The sequence below is a fragment of the Drosophila navojoa genome, chromosome 5, assembly GCF_054131105.1.
Source record: "Drosophila navojoa isolate 15081-1374.11 chromosome 5, UAZ_NAV_1.0, whole genome shotgun sequence".
NCBI classification, from domain to species: domain Eukaryota; kingdom Metazoa; phylum Arthropoda; class Insecta; order Diptera; family Drosophilidae; genus Drosophila; species Drosophila navojoa.
In genome coordinates, this window is record NC_142893.1 from 7,680,194 (window position 1) to 7,692,756 (window position 12,563).

At 37.4% G+C, this 12,563-nt stretch overlaps 2 protein-coding genes across 3 annotated transcripts in view; both read left to right on the top strand.

Annotated features, from left to right (window-relative positions):
* The window catches only part of Hr3 (nuclear hormone receptor 3 ROR-beta), a 44,013-nt gene that overhangs the window by 15,710 nt on the left and 15,740 nt on the right, over window positions 1–12,563 (top strand). Inside the window, exon 1 of one of the 2 annotated variants that reach the window (XM_018104470.3) lies at window positions 5,276–5,674. The exons of the other annotated variant lie outside the window; for it this stretch is intronic. Coding sequence (XP_017959959.1) covers window positions 5,545–5,674 — 130 coding nt within the window. The 5' untranslated portion in view covers window positions 5,276–5,544. Of the gene's footprint in view, window positions 1–5,275; window positions 5,675–12,563 lie in introns of those variants that run through there. 2 annotated transcript variants of the gene reach the window in all.
* Window positions 4,145–4,765, top strand: LOC149090999 (uncharacterized). The gene has a single exon (XM_089262611.1). It carries the CDS (start codon window positions 4,228–4,230, stop codon window positions 4,579–4,581), a length of 354 nt encoding a protein of 117 aa, XP_089118737.1. The 5' UTR covers window positions 4,145–4,227; the 3' UTR covers window positions 4,582–4,765.

Here is a 12,563-nt window from a genome sequence, read left to right on the forward strand (position 1 = left end):
TTGACATATATATCTCTATAACATTTCTCAATTGCATTTGCATATTTATTATAAAAGATTTTTGCCACACATTGAATTTGTTCTTTAATTCGATGCAGCACTGTAGTTGAGTTTACTAAGTTGTCTGAAGTTTGCTTTAGCCTGAGTTGTATTTGGTATGGTCTATTCTTCTTTTCATTTTTAACAAAGATATCCATGCGAATTTTCTAAGTACCAGTTTTCTGTCTCTAGATGAAAATATTTTCGAATTGCCCTAAAATGAACTTTTATTTTGGAATAAAATGCTCTTTAATTTTTGTTGTGGCTGGGCTCTATTGTAGCTTGCTCTTATATAAAATTGTAGCTAAAGTTTAGTTTAGTTTAGTTTTCTATATTCAGAGATCCGATAATTCAAATAATATTACCAATTATAGCTGCTAAAAAACTGTTTAAGAGTATTTATATACCCCCAGGGAATTTTATCTTTCGCTAAAGTCACAAATAAAATTTTATCAACTCTTTCAATAATTTGATCTCAGCGCCAAATAAATCAAAATTTACCAAGTGGTAACCAATTGTAGTTCTATTAATGCATTCAATTTTTAGTAAATTTAGAAAAAACCCTTATCATTCAGTTGTTAATTATATATTTTTAGAAACTTTCATTAAGCGCATACCAATTTATTTTCCTGTAATTGTCTTCAATTTGTTAAAGAAAAGCTTGCATAAGACTGCCTTGTTCTTCTTCTTCACGTTGGGCCCGCATCTCTTAATTGCAGTCAAAGCTAATTTTCCAGCTCGCAAGACAAACAAATTTTTACCAGCTGCTATGCTTGATAGGCAGCGGATTTTACTTAGATTTTATAAATTAAATAAAAATTTAATATAGAAATATAGAATATGAAATTTAATATAGAACTATAGAACAATAAAGTAATATTATATAATATATTATCAGTTGATTGACATCTAAAATATAAAGAGTTGAGTTATATTTTGAGAGAAACATTCGAAAGACTTACTTTTATTCAAATTTAAAATCCTAGTTGTTTCTTGAAAAATGGAATAAACTTTACGTTATATACATATATGGAAACATCAATTTTTGGAATATTTTCTTTTATGCAAATTAAAGATTTTTCATATTAAATAAGTACATTCAGACCTGACTTCTAAAAGGAATATATAGATGCTTTCAGATAGACTCAGTTTATATTTCTACAAGGAATATAGATTTCTAGATTTCTTTAGATTTTTACATATGTATATAGTTTAAAATGAAGAGCTAGCAAGTCTATTTGAAACTATATTTGAAAATAAACTGCAGTTATTTATACAAGATAGAACCAAGTTTCGCCTTGAAGAAAATAGTGAATAGGATTTGATTTAGTATATTTATATTTTAGATTTGATTTAACGAATTTTAGTAAATATTTCTATGCTTCACTAAATCTCCTTCACTTTGCATAGATCAATAGTTCAGAATAGTTTGAATTTGCTTAGGGTAGCCTAGCTGCCTCCAAATAGAGTTTAATTGGAAATCTTTGTAATCTGCTGCTGCTCTGCCTCTTCTTCTTCTACTCCTTCTTCTTCTTGCACTGCTGCTGCTGCAACTGCCTTCAGCCAGACAGTCAAAAGTTCACAGTAATAATCTTTCATAATGTAGGCGCACATTGTCTTGTCAAGCCCCAACCCGCACACCCGCTACCCTGTACAGCCCAAGCAGCAAACAAACAAACGAAACAAACGAAACAAAACAATGCAAATTGTTGCCCATTGTGACCAGTTATGATTATCAGTCATTGTTGCTGTTGTTGTTGGTTTTTGGGGCTGGTATTTATAATGGCCGTAGTAGACAGTTTCTTAGCTTTCCGCGCCAAAGGAAAACAGCTAGCAGCTACATAGCAGGGAACAGTTAGTTGGAGCAACTCAACTGCACAGTAAGTCACCCAGCATTAGTTCGGTTCGGCTCGGCTCGGCTCAGTTCAGTTGAGTTCAGTTCAGTTGAGTTCAGAGCACCTAGAGCAGCGCTGTCTACGCTGCCTACGCCCACTGTCATTGGCCGTCTCGCTCGCACCCTCACCTTTTCGCCCGACAACTGTTTGCATTACCGTTAGTAGAACAACATTGCTAAGCACACACTCAATGTGTCGTCTATAAGTGTGCCAGAGCCACCCCAGACCCAAGCTAAAACACAAAAAAAAAAAAAAAACAAATCCAACGTATATAAAATAAAAGCCTAGCAGCGACAGCGACGGCGACGGCGGCAGAGACGACGACGGCGACAGCGACAGCGCCTATGCATGCTTTGTGTCTCACTGTGCCTTTGCCTGCGCCTCTGTGTGTGTGTGTGTGTGTGTGCAGAGCTCTAGCATAGGTCATTGGTCTTTTTCGGCGTCAACGTACTGCGACAGCGGGGCAGCGACGCCAGCAGCGACGCGACGCTAGCAGTCAGCATGTAACTTTGTCGTCAGCCGTTGCTGCTGCTGTTGTTGTTGTTGCTGCCTCCCTTTTTCGGGCTTGACCGGCTTAGTACCGTTAGTAAGTTCGTTGTCGTTGTATTCGTGTGCGCTCGCTGTGAGAGAATTTTTGAATTTCATGCCTTCGCTTCTGCTTGTGCTTCTTCCTCTTGTTGTTGCTGTTGTTGCTGTTGCTGTTGCTGTTGCTATTCATTTTCATTTTCTTTTCAGTTTATTTGACTCTATGCCGCTCTCAGTGCTGCCCACTGCCGTTGCCGGCAGCGACGCTAGCGTTCTGCTATCTACGTTTTCTATATGTAAATTTCTCCATTACAACAATAGTAATTGACGGGGTGGGGCGGGGCGGGGCTGGGTGTGGGGGGGCAAAAGAAATGCTGGCGCTGCTTTAGTTACAGTTAGTTTGTGTTTTGTTGCTGTTGTCGCTGCTGGCACAATTTCTGTTGTTGTCGCTTTGGTGACGACGGCAACAGCAACAACAGCAACAACAACAACAACGATTTGTTGGTGACGTATTTGCATGTCTGAGCTGCGCTGCGCTGCGTTTGCTTCACTCACTCCCCGCCTACTGCTGCTGCTGCTGCTGCTGTTGCTGCTGCTTCCGCATTTGAAGTTCCTATTAACTAACCCCCACAGGGCTCCCACCCTCACAACTAAAACCTCACACTGTGCTGCGCTCCAGCTAAGCGCACTGTGCACCCTCGCCTCCCCGCCGCAGCGAGTTAGTAAAACAAGAAGAAGCAGAAAGAAAAAAAAAGTAAAAATGTGTTTTATATTCATTTGCTTTTGCCGGCAAACGCTGAAGCTTTGGGTCATAGAACTTTTTCAGTGTTTACAAGCGCACACACACACACAGACACACGCACCAGCACGCACATGGCTTGTCACTCTCTCTCTCTCTCTCTCTCTCTCTCTCTCGCTCGCTCTCGCACACACGTGCAAAGCTTTCGTTGTGTGATTTATGCGTCGTTGTTGTTGCTGTCGCTTCGTAAACTGCATTTCATGTTCGTTTCTGCAGGCGTCGCGCCTGTCTGCCAGAGTTGCCCCACCCCCAACCCACCCACACACACACACATACAGCTATATTATGACTAGTCGCTCCCCTCCCTAGGCCACCCCGCCCCCTTTTTCTAGCTTGTCTAGCACCCTTAAATCTCATTTCTATATCGATTTTTCATGTTCATGTTACATTCTCATGCATTTGCCACATTGGAGTTGCTGTTGGGGTGTTGGGGGCGGTGTATGGGTGTGCGAGTGTGTGGGTGTGTGTGGGTGGGGGTCGTGCTGGTTAGGAGTTTTGCGGCCCAGTTTTCATGTACTGTATTCGCGCCCCGTTTCGTTCTTTAAAGGCAAATTCAATTATTGGAAAAAAAATTGATGCATAGATATGTGTATATGTATATGTGTATATATGTATATGTATGTATATTAATTGAAAAGTCTAAAATAAAAAACAAATACAACAACAAATTCACAGGCTAACTGCCACGCCCCCGTATTGAAAATTAACAATATGCTGAATGCCATGCATTGGCCATGGCTAACAACGCGCAGCAAGAGCATTTATATAACGGGCCAAACCATTTTATACATCAAAGTGTTTAAATAAACGACAACAAAACAATCAATATATATGTATGTATATAGACATATATATGTATGCATATAAATAAATATATATACCTTTATATATATGTATGTGTATGTATGTGAAAAGGAAAAGTTATTAAACGAAATTCATTTGAAATGCTGTTTTGAAGAATGCGCCTAAATGTCTTCCGGAATTAATTGTCGTGAAATTTTCGTATTTTTGGAAATTTTGATTTGGAATCAAACAAAACAGAGAAATCGACAAAACAATGAGCATAACAGCAACAGCAACAGCAACAGCAACAGCAACAACAACAACAGCGGCAGCAACAACGGCGACAACAACAACAGCAGCAAACAACAACAGAAAAATCACAGCAAACGCAGCAACGGCAACAACAACAAAGTCGCAGTGAAAGTGCTAAAAAATCAACAACAACAACAACTACCACAAGAGCCCAAAACTTCAAAAGGCAACAACAACAACATCAAATTCGCCAGCCATCAAAATTTGCATGTACTGCAAAAGGGCTAAAAAAAATAAAAAAAAATAAAAAATATTGCTAAAAATTTTCCAAAAATATAAAATAAAAACTAATTAAACAATTGCTTAAAAATATATTCAAATAAAAAACATTTCTATCTAAATATAAACGCGAACAAGTGTCTTATTAAATAGTTAAAATAGTCTACAACAAAAATTCATAAAAAAAAAGAAATTATTAACCAGATCTAAAAGAATATATATGTATATACATATATATATATATATAAAGCAGAAGCAAGTTTTAGTACCTAAAGGGCCTGAAGACAACGTTAAAACTATATATACAACAACAAAACCCATATATACATACACGCATACATACAAGTATATATACATATATATATACATATATATATATATATAGTTAATAGTTATATACATCTCTATATATATATATATAAACAGTCTATATAGTTTTTGGCTAAAGCAGCGCCTAAGCATTAACACACACACAGCCCCCTGCCCCGCCCTACCCCCCACTGTGATATTAGAAATTTCACATATAACAACAAAAGTAAAATATAAAAACATAATAAATTAATAAACAAAAACAAGAAAAAAAGTGCAATAAAAACAAAAACAAAAAATAAATTCCCGCGCGTTTACTTTATAACAGTTAGAAAGAAGAAGAAGAAGAAAAACCTTAAAGAAAACACAATAAAATTTATATAAATTGTATTGAAATACAAGTAAAATACAGTTACAATTGCGCACACACACACCTCTGGCTATGTAGCTGCTGCGTGTGTGTGTGTGTGTGTGTACGTGCGTGCGTGAGTGTGCGTGCGTGTTGCCTTTGCTACATTTGAATTTACAAGTGAAACAATAAACAGTAACTGTAATAATATTATTAACAATAATCATAATAATCATAATAATCATAGTAAAAGTAATACAACAATAACATACGAGTTTTGTGGGTGGCTAGGCGCTTAGACGTTTATTTTAATTATGTATACGCAACGTATGTTTGACATGTGGAGCAGCGTCACTTCGAAACTGGAAGCACACGCAAATAACCTGGGTCAAAGCAACGTCCAATCGCCAGCGGGACAAAACAACTCAAGCGGTTCTATCAAAGGTAAAACGCTGGACCATAGTGCCAAAGAAATTTTCATATATATATATATATAGGAATAAGTGAAAAAATTGCTATGCATATTTATATATTTATTTAAAAGTTGAATAGAGTCTAAAAGAAAAAACTAACTTGTAGTAAGTAATGCTATGTATATATATTAATTATTTATATTATTATTAAAAATTAAAAATAATTCTAAAAGCTGTCTAGAATCTAAATAATACTCAAGCAGGCTTTAGTTGTTTCAAGTGATACTTGAGGTAATGCTTGAATATTTCTTAAATTAAAGACATAATCTTAATGATGAAAACCAAAAAAATTTGCTGGCGCGGAAGCTTAACTCTCATAGATGCTACAGCAGATAATAGAAAAGTGCAGCTGAAGCATTTTAATATAACTTCTTCAATATAGTTGCATAAGAATATTTTCTATTAATAAAACTTGAATTAAACATATTTGCAATTTTCGATTAGAAAACTGGAATAGTTATTGATTTCTTGTATATAGAAAGTACAGAAAACCACCCAACCAAAATATTAAGTCAATAGCTCGCATAGATGCTGAGATTGACGCGTTCACAACTACATATATATAGACGTTAGGCAGGGCTACAACGACTTAGCTCGTTGCTCTATTCAAAAATATACATATATATATACTTGTATGGCGGATGAAATCTATTTTTTTATTGGGTTTTGGGTAGAGGTAATACAACCTTAAGCAGTATTACATATGTATGTATATAAATATATATTTTTAAAGACTACATTATTTTTTTTTTCTCTACAATATGTCTGCTCTATGATTCAACTACTGCAAGTTTACATTGTGAATATATATATACATATATATATATATTTTCTATAAATATATATTTTTGTATAATGTCGTATATACAACCCGAATTCATTTGTTAGGCACGTCTTTCATGTTTCTAGGAACACTTCTCTTTAAACCAAACGTTGACAATGATATTAAGCACTCACACTTTGTGATCAATATGGGAATAAATGCAATCTGGCAGGAGCTCAAGCTTAACTCTTTTAAGAAAAAACTTTTTTTAGTAAATAATTTAACTAAAATTTACATCTATATATTTCTATATATACGCCTTCATTTTTTTCTCACTCTGTATTTCTCATAACTATCTATTTGATGCCTGGCTGTGGTAAAATATTTTATTTTTTCAATTACAACCCTAGCAAATGCAATTGACTCTACCATGTGAACTGCGAAACTAATGCAGGTAATGCTAGTTGATTTGCCAAGTATTTCGCTTCGGGCCAAACTACACCTAGCCAAATTTTGGCTAGGCAAACACGACAGGTGCAGCTAGCCATGGAAATACACAGAAATTACAATTCGCAATTTTTGATAATTTTGTGTGTGTGTGTGTGTTTTCAAGCTGGTTTCGTTGTTGTTGTTTTTCTTTTGTGTGCGTGTGTTAGTTAGTCAGTGTCAGTCGGTTAGCTGGTCGCTGGGCTGGCTCGTTCGGTTGGCCGATTGGTCAGTGCCCAAAATAAATTAAGCTGCTGTTGCTGCTGCTGCTGCTGCTGTTGGCAGTGAAAGTTCAGGCCGAAAGAGACATCCGACTGGAGACTTTTGAGTTTCTCAAGCGGAATTATATTGTAGGGAAAATCCGTGAAGAAAGACGCAACAATTATTATGAAACAAGCTCTTACTCTCTCCCTCCCTCTCCCTCTCTCCGTCACTCTCTGTTTCTTTCTCTGCTGGTTTTTCGCTCAGTGTCGTTTGTCGTTTGCATTAACAATTAAACTAATTCGACATGGCAATCAGTTTGCTGACTAAGTCGCCTTCAATGAGCCGCCAATGAAAGAGACCCTTTGCTCCAAAAGCTGACTCACAGACACAGGTATGCGTGTATGTATGTGTGTGTGTATCTCTGTATGCAATAGGTGCAAATACACACACACACACACACACACACACACACACACACACACACACACACACACACACACACACACACACACACACTCTCATTCAGTTGCAAATTAAAATTCGCGCGCCAGCAATAAAAAGCGATATTGTAATGCCAACAACAGCAACAACAACAACAACAAAAAAAGTAAATTTTTTTTTGGCTGTTTATATAAATACATATATGAATTGTGCGCACACACACACCCTCGCATAATTTTTATGGCTACGTAAAAATTGTTGGCAATTTTTCTTTTTATTATATATGTATATATATATTTTTTTTTATTTTTTCACAATTTTTTATTGTTGTTTTTGCTTTCGAATTTTATTTTATTTTTGGCTCAATGCAATTGCCATTTACATTAAATATATATAAACTATAATGTAATATAAATAAACAATATAAATTGCTGCAACTATCTGCCTATTTCTCTCTCTCTCTTTCACTCCCTCTCCCTCCCTCTCTCCCACTACCACTCTCGCTGTTATCAGCCAAGCTTTGCGTTCTTTGACCTCTCGTCGGGGTCAGCGGCCCAAAATGAATAATGAGCATTTGTCAGGCTTTTCGCTTTCCTTTTCTTTTCTTTTTTTTTGGATGGTTAATGCGTTTGCTTTCCTGCTTTTCTTCTTCTCCTGCTGCCTGCTGCTCCTTTCATTCGTCCTGGTCCGTCATAAATCTTAATCGCCAGGCCTCAATCTCTGTGTTTAACGAGTGAGAAACCTTTAGCTGGGCAAATGGACAAGAAATAAGCCCTACAACGGCCTCCCTACTAAATTAACCCCCCCAAGCCGCCCCACCGGCCATTCGTGTCGAATCAAAGCGAAAATGTTGCGTGCGCTGACCCCAAAAAAAAAGAAACTATTATTAGAATAGGTTTTTTTTCATCTTTGATGTCCTTATTTAAGCCTATGTAAAACATCAAGGGAAACGAGTTCCATTAACGCTTTTTTATACCCTCAACCCATTCAAAATGGGAAATCAAGGTATAATGCTTTTGTTTTATTATAATGCTCTGTGCAATTTATGGCGCATAAATTATATGAAATTCGACCTGAAACATATGAGAAATTAATCAACTTACATGGAACTTAGTATGGAATGGCATAAATGAATTTCTTAGTTGATTTATGGAATCTGTAAGGAGAAGAGGATAGAAAAATATGTTGAAATAATAGCATTGGATCCAAGATTAAAGAGATCAAAACTTTTGAAAATTAAATATATTAAAAATAATTTCGTAAAATATTTACAATAATTTTTAGAATATAACAGATATGGCTGTACTTAAACTTTAAGCATAAATCTGATCAGCTTCGCTCTCATTGATCAATTTAAATAATATTCATGAAAAACTTTTCTTGTTCAATGTTTCCTGCCTGCAAAAAAAAAGTCAAACAATTAAAAGCCAGCAAATGCTAAAACTAAAAGCAAAAATAATTTTATTTTAGCTGCGTGAGTTGCGTGTGCAGCTGACTTAAGGGTAGGGCGAGAGGGGGAAGGGGCAGCGGCGGCGGTACTGTGGGGCTAGGGCTCTGGGGCTCGTAATACTCAACAAAAATATGCATGCAATTTGCCTTTATGACTTCCGCGACAGCAACCGCAGCAACAGCAGCAGCAGGAGATGGAGCAGGAGGGGGAGGAGGTGGGGCAAGAGGAGAAGAGTTGGCAACTTTGTTTTATTGAAATTTTCACTTTGAGCTGTCTCGAGAGTTTTGCCAAAAAGGCAACAGGCCGCTTGTCGCTCGGCATTTGGCGTTCGGTGCTTCATAAAAGTACAACAACAACAACAACAACAAAAAAAGAAAGAAGCGAGCGAGCAGAGACGACAATAAAATGTGAAACAGAAAACAGCAAACAGATAGTACGGTACAAAGTGAAAGAAATGCGGCGTAAACAGAAAGCGGCCAAAAAAAAAAAAAAAATTACAAAAAAAAAAAAGTTGGAAGAAAGAAAGAAAGAGAAAAAAGCGAAAGACTCGCTGTCGAAAGTGGCTGGCGATCGCACGTACTGCCCTACGCCCCACCCGCCTTCAACCCTGGCAAGCCCTTGCAGCGGAGCAAAGAAACAAAAATTAAAAGAGCAAACGAAAAAAAAAAAAAAGCTGTCGTTCCACGTTGTTGTTGCTGCTGAGTGAAATGCCTGCGCTGCGTTTGCTGATTGTGTAGTCTAGGCACACACACAGACAAACACACACACACGTGTGTGGAGCTTGCAGGTCGTTCCCTGCTGCCCAGTTGCCACCCACTTCCCCGCATTCATAAAATGTACGCGCGATAGTGCGAACTAAACTATAAAGCAGCGCATTATAGCTGTATCTGCCTCTCTCTCTGTCTCTGTCTCTCTCTCTCTCGCTGCTCACTCTTCGTTGAGTTTGTGCGCGCGAGCTTCGTCAAAAGGCGAGCGAAGCAACGGCACAATACACAATCATCATCAACGTCAACATAGTAAAAGTCTAAAATCGACAAAAAATTTAATTTTCGGCGGTCATTCACCCGAAAAGATCCGCACGCACACACACACATACACACACACACACACACATGCGAACGCAGACAAGAAAGCACACAGAGAGAGCGAGAACGAAAGAGAGAGAGAGAGAGTGAGTGCGTGAGCTGCGTGCGTGCGTGCATGTGGGCATAGCGGTGCGTGTGTGTGTGTGTGTGTGTGTGTGTGTGAGCGTCTCTCGCTGTTATGTGGGAGCGTTGACGCGTCGACGTCATCGCAACGCACATTACAACATCGAAGCGGCGCGTCGTCGAAAGTGGTTGGAAGGAGGAGATGGAGAGAGGGGGGAACGGTGGGGGAGTGAGAGGGGGCCGCAGATTGACAGCACTCGAATTCGCTTTCACACACTGACAATGCGATGCTTTCTATGGCTTGACGTTGCGTCGCGACGCCAACGCCTGCGCCTCCAGCAACAGCAGCAACAGCAGCAGCGACGCGTACGCCGACAGCGGCAGCGGCAGCAAAAATTATTATTTACGCATAAATTTTATAGGCAGCGAGTGAAAGAGCTTCGCTGCCAGACAAAGAGCGAGAGTAACAGAGAGGGCAAGAGTAACAGAGAGGGCGAGAGCGAGAGCGAGAGTTACGTTAGTTTTGTTATTAGTTTTGTGCACTGAACAAAGTTATGCAAAGCTTGTAAATAAAAAAAAATAAATAAATAAAAAATATTAAAAATAAGAGTTCAACTCTTAAGTAATACATAAAAATAATGCATATTATTTAATAGGAAAATATAGTGTATAATTCTGGTTTTTTTCTACTTTTTACTCGCAAATTTCTCCCAGTGCATTTGGGCCATTGTTTGTGCTTGGCATTTGTCAATTATTGCGCGAAATTCCATTGGCTGTAAGCTCTAACAGCCGCTTGAATATTTACCGTTTGGCTAATTGCCGTTTGCCTTTTGGCCAACATTCGCCGTTAATCGGTTAATTTGATTTTCATTTACACGCCATACGCATGCTAAGACCCAGACGCAAATAGAACAAGTGAATATACCCAATACTCTGACAGCTGTTTGTAATATGTTGGCTATGCCACTGGGAAAACGGGACGCTACACGTTTTTTCCCCCTCTCCCTCTCTCTCTCTCCCACACACGCGCGCCCATAAAACATAAATATTAAGTTTTTTATTCTGGCCATTGGAATTTCCATGGGATATATGGCACAAGCAAATATTTTCCTCTTCTTTCTTTTCTATCCATAAGTTCGAGTTGTTTGCAAACAAATAGAGCGATTTTCGGGTTGTTGTTCTTATTGGGGTATTTCACTTCATATTTTGTTGTTGTTGTTGTTGTTGTTCTTTTCGGGACGAGTTCATTCGCTTTTGTGCCAGAAACAATGCAAAGACCACATTAGTTTTTATTAGTACTTTCGCCTTAACGATAACTATGGAAATTTCGCATTATATTTGATAAAAAAAAAAAAATAGTAATAATAAACGAAAAACAAAAGATTAACAAATTTTAAAGTTGACACCAAGGAATAGAAAGAAATATACTTGGCTAAGAAAAAAGGTTGGAAATATAATAAAAAAGTGTTAAACTAATTAATAAAATTATTCGAGCACTTTATATATTTTAAAACTACAAATTTGTAGTATTATTTGTTCTAAGAAGTATTTAAAATATTTTTTAAATAGGTAATATTCAAAATAAAATAAACGAAAATTTGTCAAGTATATTCCTAAAAAATGAATTCGAACAATAATATTAATCGCAAGCATTTTGTTCTCAATGTTCTTTAAATTACATAAATTTAACAACAAATTCCTATATTTAAGAGCATAGATAAAAAATTTAAATATATTCCCAATATTCCCACACTTTTATTTATCTAATAAAAAATGAAATTCAAATAATATTTTCAACTGCCCTAGGCTGAGTTTTCATATGTGTCACAAGCCAGCCCATTGAATGGAGCTACCCCATTGCTTACACTTGTAAGTAAATATACAGTTAGCTTGAAGTGTGAAAAGGTCACTGAACCTAGCTGGAAATATTTGTCTAATGCTACGCCGTAAAGATAAGCAGCCTACATATACATGTATAAGAGTCTCTTTTGTATGCTTGGAGCTAAGCAGACGCCTACCTCTATATGGGGGTTATCTGTATTACTCACTTATTGGATGGGCATCAGTGTTATATGTGCTTTTCGGTAACAATGCCCAGCCCGATAATATCAATGATTTTCATTGAATTGGCGTCTGCGAAGCTTCGATCTTTGAGTGGCTCAGACTTTGCTTAATGATAGAGCCAGACGAACGCCCCATGAGATTGTCAATTGCACTTATCTGTTCTCGCAGAACTGCATTAGCTGTATATGCATTTTCTTACTGCGAATATATAGAAAAAGTGCGTTTTATATGAAGTAGTTAGTGCATTGCGAGATAAGCTAACCACAAATGTGTGTCATAAGGCCACAACTTCAATGCTATTGCT